At 35.7% G+C, this 19858-nt stretch overlaps 1 protein-coding gene across 1 annotated transcript; it reads right to left on the reverse strand.

Annotated features, from left to right (window-relative positions):
• Positions 1–532: 532 nt before the first annotated feature.
• Positions 533–19434, reverse strand: LOC124444234 (protein timeless homolog). Its single transcript, XM_046994824.1, has 42 exons — positions 19094–19434; positions 18282–18403; positions 17232–17323; positions 17099–17163; positions 16106–16232; positions 15948–16010; positions 15620–15721; positions 15342–15382; positions 15168–15228; positions 14992–15045; positions 14633–14697; positions 14254–14319; positions 13315–13403; positions 12973–13081; positions 12429–12498; positions 11910–11971; positions 11612–11662; positions 11357–11461; positions 10947–11050; positions 10463–10541; positions 10105–10195; positions 9970–10024; positions 8852–8999; positions 8704–8784; positions 8139–8233; positions 7933–7998; positions 7681–7747; positions 7279–7480; positions 6780–6925; positions 6403–6488; positions 6039–6094; positions 5393–5448; positions 5217–5299; positions 4540–4595; positions 4126–4227; positions 3964–3997; positions 3208–3345; positions 2868–2936; positions 2398–2516; positions 1833–1917; positions 1218–1425; positions 533–1069 (listed from the first exon to the last, which is right to left on the reverse strand). Exons 2-42 carry the CDS (start codon positions 18388–18390, stop codon positions 706–708), a joined length of 3921 nt encoding a protein of 1306 aa, XP_046850780.1. The 5' UTR covers positions 18391–18403; positions 19094–19434; the 3' UTR covers positions 533–705.
• Between the last annotated feature and the right edge of the window lie 424 nt (positions 19435–19858).

A 19858-nucleotide genomic window follows, 5' to 3' on the forward strand; every position in this document is an offset into this window, starting at 1 on the left:
AGGAGACCTTTGGAGAACTCGAGAGTTCTCACAATCGTCTCCGAGGTTTGCGTAAGCCAGTGCAAACACGAAAAACATCTTATATTTCTTTCATAAAATAACAATAATGCGAAACAGACAAACATTTTAATTTTTCCGCTAAAATGTATTCATGATCGATTTGCAAATTCTTATTGACTGATTGATTGTTATGATTGATTTGATTGGTTGAGCTCGGATGTGTTTTGCACAGGCCAATGCAAACACAGCTCTAGACCAATCAGCGTCGTTTCATTGTGTTTATTTAATAAATTAGCATAAGCGCAGGAACATTGATAAAGAAGTGGGATGCATTTGTCTTCATATTGTAAAAATTGTAAAGTACATAATCACAATTGATTTCAAAAGGAAGTAACATATAAATCTGTTGTTAGAGCCAGCTCGTTTATTTCATGCCTTATCGCTCATTGTAAAACATTGTGCTCGTCATTCCATCGTAGATATTATTCGAAGTCGTCATTTCATACAGGAGTCATCAATTCCTTCAATGAAATTTTGTTGAACTTTTTTATTAACAAACATACGCAAAAATAAATCAGCGCCCCCGTGATGTAGCTAGCACGCGAACAAAACCTAGTCATATTAGAAATATCTTTGAAAACTCAAATAAATGTAACTCAAATGCTGAAACGCAGTTTAATGTGAACGTACGTTTGTTTTCATCAACTAGTCATCGTCGTCGTCATCGCCATCATCAAAAACAACTTTTCTTGCTCTTTTTACACGAACTAAAGGCATTTCTAGCTCATCCTCGTCGCTAGTTTCATCATCGTTTTCATCATGATCGAGACTTCGATTTCTCTTTATACCAACATTCATGACGTCATCTTCATCTTCCGCTCGTCTTAGGGTTAGTATGGTGTCGTCCTCAATATTATCATCTTCATTATGATTATGGTTTTTCTCGCCATGAATGCGCAAGGCATCATCGTCACTTTCATCACTATCTTCGACTCGAATTCTTTTTCGTTTGGGGATCTTCTTCAATCGCACTGCTTTCTCAATTGCATTTTCGATGACATCAAATTCACTGTCAACGTGATGATATATCAAAATGTGAAGTTACCGCTCTTTATGAAATGAGATTAAACTTTTAAAGTAATTATTGAAAGAGGTCAATCAATGAAATGCCTTTTGAGTGTATACTACATAAAAGCAAAAAAACTTATTTGACGAACCTCTTGTCCTCTGTTGACTCTTCGTCTCGTTGCACATCCACGCTCTCCACCGACACAGCATTTATCTCATCAGTTACTTTTTCGCGCCTTTTCATAGCTCTTTTTTCCCTCTTGCTTGATGACGTAATACTCGCAGCTAACGCAGCTAGTTTTTGTCTCTTTGGATGCGGCTTTGTCTTTTGTGTCTCGAAATTAGCAAAATTGGGCACTACATAAGCAAATAACAGTCGGATGAAACGGTGCTGAAATTCAAGTAACTTCAATAGGAACGCAAGAATACATAAAAAGGGAGGTCTATCAAGGGTTTTGCTTGTTTAGAATTTTTGAAAGTCATTATTTGAATTTCATATCCTGCAACAATCTACTTATTTACAAAGATCTCATGTACGATAAGCACTTAAACTTTTGAAATCGGAGATTTTTTAATTTCTTCCAGAAAAACCGAAAAACTCAAAAATCTTTAAACAATCTGTTGTCTCAGGGCAATCAGACGGCTCATTTCAATAAATATTTATCCTTTTTTATAAAACAACGCATGCATACAGCCGCTGTTATAAGCGTTTACTCATCATCGTCATCTTGCGGCCTCAGCCGAGATAAGTGTTTACTACTTACACTCTGGCAGATCCATATCAAGTTCAGTAGCTGCTTTTCGCAAATGTCCAGGCGATAGGTTACTTGGGATACGCCAATATTTTTCCTGAATAAAAAAAAACATATTGCTTATTCATCGACATGAAGTTCACGCAACCATAAAAGATTATGTAATGGACCTTTTCAATGCAATATAGCTGAATATAAAATAATATAGAGTGCTTTTCATTACAAAATAGCTTCAACCAAGTGCAGTGGAACCTGTATAAAGCGGCACCCGCATTAAGCAGTCACGTGAGATATCTCCCTGGGTAACCGCCCTAATACAGCTTTGATCTTTGTTTAAATTACAAAATACACCATGTATAGATGGAATTGCAACCACTCTCCCAGAAGTCAAAGGACAAAGAGACTTTCGCCTTGTTGGTTGATATTTGAATTGTAAACAAGAAAAATCCTCTGTGAAATTCAACCAACATGGCGACCGTGATGTAACATGCAAGTCCATGCAGCGTGTAAGCTTCAAAATCTAAATTCACAAACCCCCCGGCCATTATTGGTAAATTATTATTCTCATATGTCGTACTTGTTCGTCGGCAGGGGGAACCAATCCAATTTCCTTGAGAAGCTTTTGAAACGATTTATTTCGTAATGCGAGTTCACTTTCTTCTGTGATGGTCACAAGAGGCAAAGGTTGCCAATCGTCTGTAAGATTCCACATAAAAACTTATTTCTGCTCCAATGTAGAACTTACACAAAACAAAATACTTGCAAATGTGGCTTTAGGTAAGCATTTTTTTGTTATGTGTTAATTTTAAATGCAAATAATGTTGGCATTGATTGACAAATGCACAACCGAAAGAATAAAACAAAAGGTCGGTACAGTGACCACATACTATCTTTGACGCTGTACTTTGACGAAATCAAACAACAGTTCTTATGTTTCAGTTTATCGCATTAATACAGCAATTAATTTAAAAGACTTATGCATTGATTCTATCCATAGAAAGAAACAACAGATTGGGATGGTTACATCAATATGAAAATCATGCATACCATCTTCAAATCGGTCATCCGCAACTCCATTTAACTTGTTCTTAATCCATTCCAACTGTTCAGAGTGCTCTATGATAAATTAATAAAACAGCAAACAATCGACAAAATGTGACAAAAAATATGTATGACTGGAATTTACGATTATCAATTTAAGTTAAACCAAAGACTAAACTCATGAAAAACAAGAAAAATTTCCCACATTGACAAGAACTTTGCTTTAAAAAATTAAAAAATGCAAGATTCCATACTATCTGAGTAAAAGTGGCACACGGGAGGGGGGGTGGGGGGTTGGGTGGAAGGATTCTGCACGAACAACAATTTCGCTGTCAAAACAAAATACCGGAATTTTTCACATCAGCCAACAAAGATATGAAGTCAGATCCAGTCGTTTCATCATCAGACTCCAAATCTGACTTATCTTCACCATCATGAGATGATTCGTCTGATGTCGCTATATCTTCAGATTCATCATCCTCATCTATGTGGAAAGTGGCGAAGTTCGCATTGATGCATGGCATGAATGTACATAGACAAATCGGTTGGCGATATTTACAATAAGCCGAGCAATGTCCCAGCAAAGTTAAAACCAAAACAAACCAAGAAAAATCTTTACATAATTTAAATGCATGTTATTGATGTAAATGCCCATTTCTAGAGTTATAGAGAACCAATGAGAAGAGTTCAATAATACTATTTATTTTGTATTCAAGCACGTGAAGCGATATTTTTTGATTTTGCGCAATCTGATTGGCTGTAGCAGCAGGCCGCTTTTCCGACATCTCGACCGTGGTCCAAAAGTGATATTTTTTTCGCAACGTATTTGTTTACAAAGTGAAACGTAAATTTTTAAAATTGATTTGAAAGCGATGTAGATGGTTCAACGAGAAAAAGTGTATTCAGTTGTTAGTTATAATATCGAGAGTAAATTTTCATTATCCAGACGAAGTGAAATTTGTAGAATACAATCCAGTTTTGGTCTGAACATCAAGCCACACCGGCCATTTTACGACATATAATCGGTAAACAAAATATATCTATTTAATAAGCTCTGTCGGTGATATTTTAAGTTAAGGTCCTTTAAGTTTCAATGTTTTACCTTCATCTATTTTTCCACTATTGCCATTTTCTTCCTGTATTAACAAAAAAGAATTTATACATAAAAACACTCAGGTTAAACGAAGAACGATTACAAGTACAACAAGCCTTATATATATTATATCCTAACTTCACAAATAGTGGTTTTTAAAAACCATTATACCGGGTACTCTGCGTTTGTCTGTTTTCTCCATTTCTTAGATTTCTTTTTCTGAAGTATGCTGCGATCTTGAACAATCTCCAACTTAACCAGCTGATTGACAACCTAAAGATTTAAATTAACGGCAATCAATGACGTCTGTAAATTAATTGAAATTCCACAAAGATGAGTAACATTCCCAGGAATAAATAATCGCAAAAGCTTTTACACATAAAAAGAATAGCGCAACCCGAGCGCGCAATGCATTGTTGTTGACAGACGACTGTAAAAATATCTTGGTTGATCATGCAGGATACGTATACGAACACATGAGCAGTTCGCACTATGACGAGACAGCCGAGCACTTAGAAATGTCTTCACAATCCAAAACAACCCTTATACGTACGTCAATTGTGAGAATGACAATTACACTTTCACCTGTCTTCTTGTTCTTCTTTTATTACTCAAGGCCATAAGTATTCCGTTCACAACATCTATTGTAGAGATGAGACATTAAGAAATGCGTTGATGGAAAGTTTAGATGAAGATGTGAGGAGGGAGTGGAAAATTAGTTTGAATGAGGGATATAAAGAAAGCAAAAAGTCCACACACAACACTATAGTCTAGAGCCTCGGTCACACTGTTCAACGATAACGATAAACGATAACGACAAACTGTAAGGAAATTTAATGGTCACATACTAATGATAAATCGTTATAGTTATCGCTGCAATGTGACCGCACACAAAAGTTTGAATAACGAGCGATTTTTTTTGCATCGTTATCGGATCGTTATCGGATGCAGTGTGACCGAGGCTTAAGCTTCTTCAACATCTCACGGCAATGGGGAAAAATGTTTTGTTATTGAACTAATAAAGATGGAAAGCACGTCTCGTGTGCAGTCTCGAGCAATGTGTTTTCGAATTTACATGTTTCTTAAAGAAATAAGCTTCCTTAAAAACCCCTCTAAGCCTAATTCCCAGCCCTTCAATGCCTTACACCTACTCCTCCGTAATATTGACCATAATGTTGACATATCATGAATTTCGCATAGAAAACTGAATTCGTGCATAGCTTCTGTGAAATCATTTGAAATACATTCACAGAAAATCAGACCTTCGGTGTCTTTAAACTCTTCGAACAAGTGTCGGAGTTCGTTTTGTTCATCATCTGACCACGAATTCTTGTTACCTGGTTTCCTACAATGAAGCAATGGACTCTAGTGAGTAAAAATGTTTCGTATCATGAAATTATAAGCAGTGGAGCTTTTAATTTGTTTACAACTTGCTTACTTTTTTAAAATTTCTCGATTTTCAACCAGGCCAAGTGTAATAAGTTTCCCAACAACCTAACAATATATTTCGAGGAAATAATTAACAACATTAATTCAATGTTGAAACGCGAACTATATTCCAGATCCCCGTTGTAAAAAGAGTAAGATTGAAGAAAACCAAATATTTTGGAAAATTATCAAAACAGCACACTAAAAGTGTGAACATAATAAAAATACTGTACATCAGCAGCAGCATGGCGGGAAACTTGTGTTACTGAAGTATAACATGGCAACAATGACCTAGAGCCCAATCTATTAGATATTTGACTCAGCCGAAATTGTAAAGTAACGAGTGAGGCAAGCCGCCATCTTGAAAGTGGCATAACTGACGTTATTTACGATTAATATCGGCTTTTGCTGAGTTGATATACAGTTGCAAGTTGACAGTGTAGGTTTAATTTTTAAAATGTTTTATAGGATGGGTTTTTTAAACTTTGTTTTGACTTCTTTTTCATTTTGAGTTTTGCTTTTTGCCTCCTTTCAAGATGGCATCTGCCTCAACTAGAAGACATCTAGAAGACTGGGTTCTAAATCATTGAATGGCAAGCTTTTTACCGCGACCGACAACGGTCAGCAGTAGAACATTGATGATTTGTCCCTATTACCTGGCGCCTGGATCTGAATTCGTTATTGATACTTTGGAGAATTTTTTCGACTAAATCTGTTAAGAAAAAATACACAGTATAAACTTATGCTTGAAAAATACTGCTAAACTTTCATCTCCATCACAGTATAGGGAATATACACTAGGTCCATTTCGTGTGCAACTCGCCGCGGTATATTTAATTAGACTACTGGCTGCCGTTAGCCATTTCATCATCCCTATTGGTCAAAAAGAAGTTGACTGGCTGCCACTATGGTAATCACATGCGCAATGAGATATGCGTGGCACGAAAAAATTCAGTGGAGAGGCTTCAATGTATGTTCACTATAATGTGATTTCCATTTGAAATTTGGCTAAGTACTAACCTTCCGAGTCCTTAAATTCGTTGTATAACTGTTTCAATTCTTCCTCTTCCTCAAACGTCCATGAATGACTAGATCTCTTCAAAGCTCTAAATGGAAAATCGACTATCAGTAATCTGGAGTCAGAAAATAAACATCACACAAAAAGAAAGTCCCCTTTCCCAGGTGAATTATTATAATTGCCAAATGAATAAATCCCAGCCAGTCTCTACAAGCCCAATTACGATTGCTCTGTTTTGGTATAAAAGTGTGAGCATTCTTCACACTGCCTGATATAAAAATGTTTGTGTGCGATAAAGCACACTTCGTATTAGCTAAAGCTTTTTCATAACTTCGCCCTAGTTTCTTATTTTCCCACCAAAAATCTACGCAATATTAACCTTAGCTGCAGGTTGTCAAAACCTTCGGTAATTCCGTAACATTCCAGTGATGATTTCCAAAATAAGAGTTCAGCGCAGAGTGTTGGATTATTTGGAAGCAATTCGAAAAACTTCGTCAGGATGTACTTGGAAAATTTTACCAGTTCCTACAAGGGAAAGTCAGTTTACAATTGTATGAAAATGATGTTTAAACATATAAATCATGCACTTACAAAGTAAACAACAGCATAATAAATCACACTTGCAGAGTAAGCAACATCCTAATACAATCACATTTTCAGAGTAAACAACAGCCTAATAAATCACTCTTGTAGAGTAAGCAAAGCCTAATAATAAAACACGCTTGCAGTGTATAGTTTTCCCTTTCATAATAGATAAGTTTAAAAGGTATATTAACCAAACTACGTTTCTGTAATTTTTCTGGTTTGCATATATTTTCGATAATCTAGTCGATTTCTCGACATTGAGATATCGAAATTTTCCAAGACAGCAGCAGTACCTTATACTTGCTGGAAGCAGGATCATTGAAGACTTTCTTAAATGTCATAAACAAAGAAAGTTGAAATAACATTGCGTGCAGTTTCAAATCGACGGCAACGCGATGAAGCATCTTCACAATGTAATGATTCATTTGATAACTGTTTTCTTCATAACAAGCCAAGAGCCAGCAGTACGGTTTAATGACCAGTGGAGAGGCAAGTCTACATGAAGATTGATAAAAAACTTCATCTGCGTATGATAACTGTCATTTACTTCATGTATGTTAATGAATAAGGAACACAGGAAGTTTTTCAAAAAAGCGTTTTACCACAATGTGTGGTTCTAGTCGTAAGGATGAGTTCATTTTATTACGCATGTCGACCATGCATAAGGGCCTAAAATTAATCTGTAGACAACCTACTGTTTTAAAAAATCTGCCAATTGAAATTCAATTTCTTTTACTTGAACAGCTTGAAGCTCTTCCGCCTCTATAATGAACTCTCATTAGATATTTTAAGGCAAATTCTCTGTAAAAAAATTACACATGAACGTTTCTGAAACATGTACATATAACAATTACACGATATACGATAGGTGAGAGTGAGATGTACTTTTATCTAAACGACAGGAATTATTTCATACGTTAACTTTATTAGAGTTATGGATGTCTCACCTGGATCCGTCAATTCATCTTCTTGTTCAGCGGTTTCTGGCATTTCTTCAACACGATTATTAATAACTATGAACAGGAGTAGATATATGCGAGTTAGGAAACATGTATAAGTCACAGACAAACAGAATTGAAAAAAAATCGAGACGTTTATGGCACGTATTTGCATTGAACAATCAAATCTAAATTTGCTATTCACATAACCGTACCTGGAAGATCCAAGCGGAAAATATCGTAAAAACACATGAATTCTTCTTCCGGCTCCATTTCGTTTTTACCAAACAAGTCGTTAGTCCAAATTTCTCTAAGAAGCAAAAATAAAACGAATATAAAAAAATAAATTTGGATAATGGTTGGCCCAAACGGTCCGCATTTTTTTCAATTTGGGACAAAACTTCTGCACACAATACATATCAATTATTGGATGTGGTAAGCACAACTACTAGTCATGGCGAGTACAGAGTAGTATGGACCATGATTCAATAATAAACTAAAAAGACCACGATTAGAAGCATGATAAACTAAAAGAAAATGAACCAAATAACACGAGAGTATCCATAAAAACAGAAAACTTAAAAAAGTTAGTGAGTGTACAATCAAGCAAAATCATTGCAGACAGAAAACTTTCGAAAATTTATTCTTCACACTTCTCAAACTCTGAGCAAACGGCCCAGAGCTTTTCATTTTCTTTTCTTTGATGTCATTAGGTAATTCTTCAGTAATATTTTAATGCTCCAGTCAAACTTATACATGCATTAATCGTAGAAATCAAACCTGGCAGCTCGAAGAAAAGCAAGACTTTCACCAAATAATTTTTCACGGATGCGCTGCTGGATTATAGATAGACATCTCGTCCTGAAAACAAATCAATCCAAAATGATGTAATCAATGATATAACAAAGTCAAACGTTCAAATTTATACTTTTGATCTTCTTCTGGCTCGTCAGAGACCGGGTCAAAAGGATGAACGATCGAGGGAAGCCCTCCTTCTTGGTTTTGGAGAAATTCCGAAAATTCTCCACTCAATTCTTGCCACCTTTCTTCTTTTTGATCAGCAGTCAGGGCTACAACTAGATTGGCAGGAAAATAGGCAAATACCAACATTTACAATCTCACACTCTTGTTAAAAATTTTGAGGCATTTCTTTGTTTACCATACATGCAGTATAAAGTACAACAGAGAGAGTAACTGCTGCACTATCTGTCAAAAATTGTACCAACGTACTGTCAAAAATAAACATAAGTACGCAATAACGCACAAGCGTCTACTGAATCAGTTCGAGGAAATGAAACTATAAAATGTCTTCACTGGATGAAGCTTAAACAATGCAGTTTTAAAGAATATACATAATATTAATTCTCACGCGGTTTTTATATGCACATGAAAAACTTGATAACTCAACAGGTAGAGTGGCGGACTAGTATCCCGAAGGTGCGAGTTCAAATCTCGTTCAAGTCACATGTTTTTCATGTGCATATTAAACGTGTTAGAATTAATATTATGTATATCCTAGGATGATGGCTTGGTATAAAGCAGTTTTGGCTTTATTTGTGCGTATAATCTTGACCCTCTGTTTCATTGAACTGAAAAGCAGTATAGTACCGTTCGCGTATTTGTTAACATACGGTACGCGTATGAAACGCGTATGATACGAAAAACATACGCGTATGATACGAGAACGATAGGCGTATGATACGAGAACGATACGCGTATGATACGAGAACGATACGCGTATGATACGAGAACGATACGCGCATCATACGAGAAGGATACATGTATGATACGAAAACGATACGCGTATGATACGAGAATGATACGCGTATGATACGAGAACGATACGCGTTATGTTAACATGTTAACATGTCAAAATTATGTTAACAAATACGCGAGCGGTACTGTAGATACTCCAACATATTCATCCAGTTTCAAAGAAGAGGAGTGATGGATTTGTTTTGTTTGGTAACGTGAATGCAGTGATTAAATATGAATTTGTGATCAATCTTTCAATTTGGTATTTTGATATCAGTTGATGTATACTACCTGGTTGCTGCTTAGGAACTCCTTTCTTCTTCCTTTTCTTGACCTTGTTCTTTTTCTAAATGGAAACACAGTAAAACAAACAAAAATTTTAAACTTTGGTGCTTAAGCTTGAGTATACTTGGATGACAATATTACCTGAACTATAACGTGGCCCTTGTTTTTACAATGTCCTTCAAGAAGCTTGAGAAATACATGAAACGCTTCAATCAAATCTCGGAGAAATGATCTAAAAATGCAAGTGTATCCTTACGTAAATGGAGCTACATTTTTCAAAACGGCCACCATTTAGAAACAAACAAAAACACAACAAGAGGATTCTAAACAATAAGAATTTTTAACATAAAGCACGACCAAAGAACTTGTGGCGGATTTTGATGATTTTAGAGGAAAATCTGCACCCATCATCTTTATAATAATGATGACAAATCATTGATCTTCAAATAATTAATTATTAAAGATGAACAACCCATTGCATGTACTATAGCAAACGTACTTTGTTTGACTACGTGAATCAAATTTCTTCAATAAAACTATGAACACATCTTTATATTCAGGAACATAAAAAATATTTTCTACAAAAGAAATGTTCATATAACAATGTCAATCGTATCAACTGTATCTATGACAGAGAGAAATGACTACTTTCCTTTCAATCATCTACAAAGTTTTCTTTTATAAAAAATAAACTAACATTGGCATTTTAACAAGTCAATCATAAGTCGAGTAAACCTCGGGTTTGCGAGCGTAGGAAGATCAATGATTTTTTTTTGGGGGGGGGGGCTGATTTTCATATATTTATATGACGAGTTAAGTTCATTTGAAATCTATTCTTTTACGGATTATAATATGCAATGTGGGTACATGAATAAAAACCCTTTCCCCTAACGATCTTCCTACGCTCTTGCCGTTTTTATAGATCAGCCTCCAACGTGACCAACAATAATATATGCATGGCGCATACAGCAGAATATACGTACCTTTGATGATTTTTGCACTGTCCCGCAGAACATTATCCTTTGATGCTTGTAACAATGCGATGTGTTGTATTAATTCTTGGTAAGCACGCACACCAAGATGTAATCTAGAAGAAATACACCAAAAATTGTGTACGTCGTTCAATAGATGAGGAAATGATCGGAATTTACATTTAAGATCGATACAACAATTTTTCAAGCTTTTTACATTATACATAATATTGAGTAAAAAAGAATAGATTGGCCATCGAAATAACTTTGACCAAAGTGAATTCTCTATTGCTTAATCCATTTTCATCACATATGTACGTACCAATTCAAATCAGTTTAAGCCGGTCGAAAAAATCAGGTTAATTCAAGTCAAATTTTATTCCAATTTACATGTATCATTCTAATCAAAACATGTCCATTACCTTCGGCCCCACTCAAGCTTCTCGTTCTTGATTGTCGTTAAGTTGTCGAAGAATCTTGTAATCATGACGACAATATCTTGAAATGTCGGTACATTCAGGGTCTCACTGGAGAAAGGCATAAACTTAGCTTTCGCTCAAAATTATAGTGCGGGCTCGGATAGTATGAGTACACACTAACCGTTAAGGTCAGCGGTCAACAAACACTAAAAAATCAATTCGTGCCGGAAACAAAACGCAATAAAAACATACAAATACCTGATGTAAGCAACATTGAACTGGACGTGTCGATTAAATTCCATAAAAAATCTAAAAACAACAAAATATAAACTATACATGGAAACATAGAAGCAAAACATGTACTTTGAAGTACAAACATGAGCTAGAGTGACCCTATACACACTGTCCCGTACAACTTTATAATTTGATGCTCGTAACAATACAAAATATAAACTATAAATAGAAGCAAAACATTATGTACTTTGAAGTACAAACATGAGCTAAAGTGACCGTATACACACTGTCCCATACAACTTTATAATTTGATGCTTGTAACCTCATAGCCCAGAGATAATAAGATTCGTCGTTTTCCTGAGTTCTTGATTGCTTTAAATTGTCCTTGAGAGATATTATACGAAAGGTCAATTTGCGAAGTGTTTCGAGCGAAGTTTCTTTAAAATCACCTCAACAGACAGTTAAATTTAGACAATTGCTTCATCAAAATTAAAGGATTGAACTACTTTTTTGAGACAATTCTGTTTGGTACAGATGAACTTGAGATAAAATGCAACATTTTATCGCGAATAGATATATCAAATTATTAAAAAGTTTAAAAGGAAAAATCTTTTCTTTGTAAAACTGAGCAAATGCTTGCATCTTTTTGACGTGTTTACAGAGAGCTTAACAAAGGGAGTTCTTCGTTGAATTTGACATTTAAAGTAACTTCAGTACGGTGTGCTTTACGTGGAAAACTTTCAATATTCTGTAAAAATCCGCACAAAAAAAAACACGCCAAATGTTCAGTTTTTTTCAAAAATGAGTTTTTCCGATGAACTATAGGATAATCTCCGCTTACCTTTATTGTGTGCATCAATGGATTGTAAGCGTTTTCAAGAAACTGAACACAAAACTCTTTGAGGAAAAGCCTTGTAGAGAGAAGAACCGCAAAATAAGATAAACAGCATACAATCATTAACGCACCTATTTGCACGAGGGTGTGCTCAGAGAATAACGTTGGGGAATGGAGTACAAACTTTTATATTCACAGTATCCCTGAGTTCAGTGGTACTACATATTAATACGTCATAAAATTTAAACTCCGCCTTCCAAAGACTGCAGCTACATCTATACGTATTATGGTGACAGTATATGATACATACACCAAATTGGAGAAAAACAAGAGCGTTTATACACGTATGTAGTTAAAGTCAGCCAGCATAGCTGTTACATAAACAAAACCAGAAAAAGACATAATATGTTGACTTGAGACAAAACACCAAATTATATATATATATGTCAATTCAAATGTCAATTTTCAAACTGCGCATGTTTGCCAATACAGCAAGTGAAGTGAAAGACAAAAACAAACTGAAGCAATTAAACAAATACAGGACATGTACCTGACACTTAATGTAGACTTTCGCCCGATATCCTGTTCTCTAGCGCGCATTTCTGCCTTGCGTTTCCTTGGAGCTGTTTTACCAAAATCAAAGGACAAATTTTTCGCCTCTACAAACAAGAATGAAACCAGTGAGTGTATTCAACAGTCGATGATAAAACTAGTGAATTGCTTGAAATATTTAAAGACGGACAAAAGATTTCAAAAAAAGAGGCCGAAGACGAAAGGAAACAATAGAAAGTTCATTCATCTAATGAAAAACTAATCCCAACTCCAAACATGGAAAAACACCACATACATACACAATCTTTGTAAAAGAATATTCGACATTAGATATACTTACGTTGTAATGGTTTGTGATACAGCAAATTGTTCTCGTCGTTTAAAGCCTTGATGTTTTCCACATGAAAGGTTCCGCCAAAGTTTGAATGCCTGAAAAGAAAAAATTGCTTCTATTTCTAGCTATTAGCTACATCGTTAGCAAGCAAAAATACAGTAAAATAAGTTCATTTAACAGAAGAAAATTCAGCAACTTCACGAAACTCAAACATCCAAGACAAAATACATGCCAAAATCCAACTCAATCTCTCAGGTTTCAATTTTGTGACAAATCTCTCGAAACAAGATTTTGAGTGCATGGGAAAACAGTAAAAACGTTTAAGTCTTGAAGTCCATTGATGACGACAGATTTTACAGAGATAAAACTCCTAACAAATTTTGACATTCTTAATTATCTTCGAAGCCTGTTGAGAATTGCTCTAATTTTCACTGATACTCATAACAGAGATTTTTATGTCGGAGACCATGACTCGGACAAAAAAATCTCGAAGGCCTAAGGCATAGTAACACATGCAAGAATGTTATATACAACATCTCCTGTTTGGTATTACATAAGTGTCGTGTCCTAAAAAAAGCTTCTTTTAAAAAGCCTTGAATATTGAAGTTTATCGCCAGCATTGCTTAAATAATTCATTATCGCTAGCATCTCTACTACCTTAATACGCATATGTACCTGCTGCTTTTCGAAAGACACGAATCTTCGCAGCTTTCTCTCTTTCATACTACTTTAATAGATATACCTGCTGCTTTTCGAAAGACACGAATCTTCGCAGCTTTCTCTCTTTCATACTACTTTAATATATGTACCTGCTGCTTTTTCGAAAGACACGAGTCTGCGCAGCTTTCTCTCTTTCATACTACTTTAACATATGTACCTGCTGCTTTTTCGAAAGACACGAGTCTGCGCAGCTTTCTCTCTTTCATACTACTTTAACATATGTACCTGCTGCTTTTTCGAAAGACTCGAGTCTGCGCAGCTTTCTCTCTTTCATAAAGAATTTCGAGTTCCCTACAAACGTAGATACATCATACTGTTTAGCAACAATTTTCAAACCAAAAACAAAAGCTTAGGGAAACTATAACTCTAGGACTCTAAAACTTTACAATTGAAACACACTACAAGATATCTTTTACTGACTTGTTCGTCGAAGTTTGTCAAATCATTACAATTCTTTCAAATTCTTCAATAAAGACTTGAAGGGTGTGATACATCCCCTCCCAACTTTTCCTCCCCCTCCTCCCCCCTCTCCTTCCTTCCTCCTCCCCCCATTCACTCACATAACACCACACACTACAAAACAATTTTTGAGAATATCTTGTACCTCATATCATCATCTATCTCTTTCTGTGTTTTTTGAGCCGCGGTCTTAGCCACAACATCCGCTTTCTAAAATATATACAAAAGGAATGGTGAAAAACATCATGACGCATGACTTTGAGATTCAGGCTAACTTCAATCTGATAAAATTATCTGTCACTATCATTGGTAGTGCTCATGCGCATGAGTTACATTTGAACGTCTTAATATTTACTATTTCAGTCTACCTGATAATGAAGTAATTGTTCAACTGCATTTTATACGTACATCTGCCTGATTATACGGTAACTGCGTGCATTTGATTTCGAAGTATGTTTTTGGGGGCATTTATAATGGACCTGATAAAGTTTTTAATGTTCATACTTGCTCACGCATCATATGAGAAATGATCTCCAAAGCATGCATACACCATCGACTCTACAGATAGACGGAAAAAATCACAAGGAGTGATGAGGCATTACGAGTACAGCGGAGCAAGGGAGCCCGCAGGAGGGGGCATGCCCCTATTTTTCCATAGGATATTAGCAACTGCTACTCACCTCATCAGGAGAGCTCGCCACGTATATGATGAAATCATCGATGCAGCATGCGTGTAAATTCCTAGAAATAAGGAAAAACAACAGACGGGAAAATGAAGCGCGATTGTGCACAATTTAAAGCACATCTTTTAAACGAATAAGACTGATAAATCAAACCACAAAGATATCACAAACCACAAGACTTGATCGTGAATTGTGGCGTCTTCGTCAGTCCTCTATTAATATAAAACAACAGGATAAACATTCTTGAAACACAGAATATAAATGTATACAAAGACGAGAAGGTTTAGGAAAACTGACAGCTTAAGTGGCGGTGCTGCGAAATAAACTCTGAGCGTGCAAAGCATCAATTTGATGCAATTCGATTCAGTCAATCGAAAGAAACAGTAAAGATTGTTGGACAAACGAAAACACGGTCACCAGAAAGTTCGATGGTTTTCGACAAGTCGCACCTTTTCAGCTTTCGGGTCTGCTGGAACATGTAAAATATTTCGAAGTAATAACAGAATACGTTCGATTAAGAGCATATCTTCTTCTTGTCTTTTATCCCACTCCTGTAAGAGACGAGCCTCATAGCAAATGAGCAGTTTTACTATGAGTCTACGACAGCCATATAAATTCTAAGGAACTAAACCGACTAGCAACTACATCACATGCCAGTGCATAACGTTATTGACTTTTTTTGCTAGCGTGCGCAACACAAAAAGCAACGTCTAGCAAAATCTGACAAAACACGGGTAAAGAAAAACCGCTACTTGTTCAAATTGAAAATAATCTCACCAGCTGAAGCAGTCTCCCCAGTTCTCCACCAATAACACTCATAACTTCTCTATCCGTAAATGCCTTAACAAGAAATTGAAATACCAATCAAAATGAAATATCCATCGAATATAGAGCTGGGAACTATCCCCGATCGGGTTATGTACGTACGTACGTACCTCCTTATAGGATTGCAAATGAGAAGTAACTTCGATAAACCAATGTGCCTCATCTTTCTCCTTTAGATTTTTTGGTTCTTGGCGCCCAAAACAAATCATGGTGGGTTGTGTGAGGTTAACCAGCAACCTAATGCAGGATTAGAGAATTACATTGGTAATTCTCACCCGTGTTAAAAATCCACGAGCAGTGACAACAGGCGTTCAATGCATATTGGCATGATTTGCACAGTGTTAAGTATAGTTGCTTGTTACACGCCGCAGTGATATGTATGTTTATGCATTAAATGCAGAAGTGATATGCATGGTTACATGTAACACGCTGCAGTGATATGCATGGTTACATGTTACACGCTGCAGTGATATGCATGGTTACATGTTACACGCTGCAGTGATATGTATGGTTACATGTTACACGCTGCAGTGATATGTATGGTTACATGTTACACATCGCAGTGTGACGCATGGTTATATGTTACACACAACAGTGTTACGTATGGTTATGAGCAACAGGCTGTTAAAACAACAAAAAAACTGTTGTAACCACAGTGAAAAGTCTGTATATTCCAATTTACTTCATCAATGTCGGTGTTGCTAGTCTTGCCAATTTGCAAAATTAATGATTTGAATCGTATTGGTAAAAAAATCATCCTTAACTACAAGTCACGATGATTCTTGCAAATTGCTTTGAAATATTTAGGGATATCAAACTGAGTTGAACGAAACACCCAATGGTTTTACACAGCAGAAAAAGGGGGTAGCAAAAAACGAAACGAAACGGAATTGAGGAGCCAAAAATTTCCCCCATTTCGCTTACTTAAGCGGTAAAAAAAGTTTCTGCCATGAAATGAAGGTACGAAACAAACGACGAATTTAACACTTATTATGATGCAAACTATTATATTATCAAAATCGAAGTATTGTTAAATGGTATCGAGCATTGCCAAAAACTCTTACATTACCAAGCCAAACATCGTAACGTGCAAATAATTTTACCGTATGCAAACATCAAAAATATCATGTTCTTTTTGCGTACAACTCTTGAGCAACGGAATGAGATCCTTAATCGAAAAAATATTGTTGTGATTAGATTTAAGGATAAACGTCAACGACACACATTTGAATATACTTTTTCTACAGCTTGTGAACGTCCCAGCTGTCTTCGGATTTCGCAGCTGGCGTCATCCACTCTCAAGAAGCGAATTAAATCTTTTAAACATTCTGAAATGAAATGTAAAAATAGATTAATATATATGCATGTAAGAACATGGTTGTGATGTATAAAAGCTGGATGCAATCTATTCTTCCAAAAATACAAACAAAGGACTGACGAGCTCGGACAAAACGTCAGCTACCTAGCTCCTGCAATCAACAAAACAAAAATCTTTCATTATACGAAGGCGTTTTCTAAAGAGTCATGCTTTTCTTTCAATTGAATGATACTTTTGAAAGTTTGGAAGCTGCATTCAGTTTTTTTTGAATGTATATATTTATGAATATAGATCTCACTGATTTAAATAAATTGATAATTCACTACTTTTGCCATAATATAAATAGTGATTAAAATACTGCAAATTTTTAAATTTCCTAAACTCTGAAGTTCTTTGTGCGTGTCATGCCGAATAAATGAAATTATAGCTGACAATGTAAAAGTGGCAAGAAAATAAGGGTGGGCAATGACCCTAGTTATACATTTGAATACGTATTTTAATGGCAACAAAATTAATTTTTTTGAAGATAATCTTGCTGTTTTGGGTAAGGCACCAGCGTTTGAGGTGGTTTGGGCATGTGGAAAGGAGGGAAGAAAGTGCTGAAATTCGTAGAAAGTTGCATATGAATGTTGATGGAGTCCGCAAACGAGGTAGACCGAGAAAGAGATGGATGGATGCTGTGAACAGTGATATGAAGGCGATGGGTATAACAAGAGATATGGCGAAAGATAGAGATGTTTGGTGTAGAAAAGTTCATGGACCGGTCAACCCCCTGGCGGGGATTAATACTGGCCGGTATACAAATGTTGTTTGTTTGTTTTTGTTTGCTGTTTTGTATCAAGACCAAAATAGATAGGCAGTAAACTTAAATATATTCCTCAAAAGTTTTGATTGTGCTTTTCACTAAAACAATAAAATAATAAAACCAACTCCCTGTATGTTTAGGGCATCGATAATCAATAGCTCACCTAAACAATCATCTCCTTTGAAATAAATACCATCCTCCAAATAACCAAGGGCAGCTAGAGTGCAAACAATTTCTGAATTGACATAATCCTCCGTGTCTCCCCCAACCATGATTCAATGAAATCTAAAAAACAAAAGATCAAATCTAAGAATCAATTATATGACAAATTTCAAAAATGTTAAGAATATACCAATGGTATAAGATCTATATTTATTTTCCAAGTTATGAAATGACTAATTAACATCATACAACCATTCACCTTCTTATTCTTAAATTAAGCAGCTTTGTGCCTGATGTATTTGTTTGATTCAACAATGAAAATTTTATTAATCACTGAGAATCAGTGAAACATTTTTATGGTGAATGACTTTTTGTAGGGTAGAACTCTCAACTCTATTCTGAAGATATATTCTCAAATAATTGAACTGTACAAAAATTGTACTCGCATACGAACATTGGTCGACTCGAGCAAGATCAAGGAATCAAAAATTGAACTGAAATTACTGATTTACTGAATTCACTGACCAAAAAGAGTTGTTAGTTATTAAATAAGATGTAATCACAGCCAGTAAGGAATGTCTATTGCCCACTAATTTTTTTAAAAAGATCATTGTCAGCTAGCAGCATTCTTCTGTACACAAAATGTACAAACAACCGAATGGTACCCATTCAACCATTACTTCGTCAACGTGAAGCTTTGAGCTTTCATTAATGTTAAATAATTTTAAGGAATTTCTCGACTGCAATTACGCTGGCCTTGCATAGGAATAAAGTAGACACACGAAATTAAAAATATTTTAGATATATACAAACCTATAAATGGATATAATACACTCCAGGATCGATAAGAAAGCAACAGATGATACAAACAACTCTACAAATACATTTTAGGGTTTGCCATCCATTTTGAATCTTATTTCCCACAAATTTTTTCCCGCATTATTTCGAAATCCGAACCGCGCCAAAATCGGAAAGCGTGCCGTGGCATGAATGGTCAGCGGGAATGGTAATTGTAAGCCGTAGATTGCAGCCGATCCGAATGGTGTAACCAGAGTAACTTGCATCACGAAATAATGAACCACTCATAAGAGCGCTGATAACTCGCATGAAGAAAGAGAAAGAGTTGCGGTGTTATCATGGGCGCACGGGACCAAAAAAGTGCTGACACTTTTTTGCCCGACGAAAACGAAAACTGCCCAGCATTAAATTCATTGTAATAAAGTAAATGGTTTGAACCCGGGAGTATCGTTACATATTTGTAAATGTACATCGCCCAAGTTGGTATACTCCTGAGAAGGACTGTTTTTGTTGTTGTTGACTGACGTTTCGACAACCTTAGCGGCAGTCATCTTCAGGGTCAAATCAGTCAACAACAACAAAAACAGTCCTTCTCAGGACTATACCAACCTAGACGATCTACATTTACAAACATGTAATGATACTCCCCCGGGTTCAAACCATTTACTTTATTACGATTAAATTCATTGATGTAAAAAATACTATATGGTTGGATTGCTTGGCTAACGCATAATATTAAGGTGAAAAATATCGTAAAATTGTTTCTATACACCATAGAAG

Source organism: Xenia sp. Carnegie-2017, unplaced genomic scaffold, assembly GCF_021976095.1.
Source record: "Xenia sp. Carnegie-2017 unplaced genomic scaffold, XeniaSp_v1 HiC_scaffold_1, whole genome shotgun sequence".
NCBI classification, from domain to species: Eukaryota; Metazoa; Cnidaria; class Anthozoa; order Malacalcyonacea; family Xeniidae; genus Xenia; species Xenia sp. Carnegie-2017.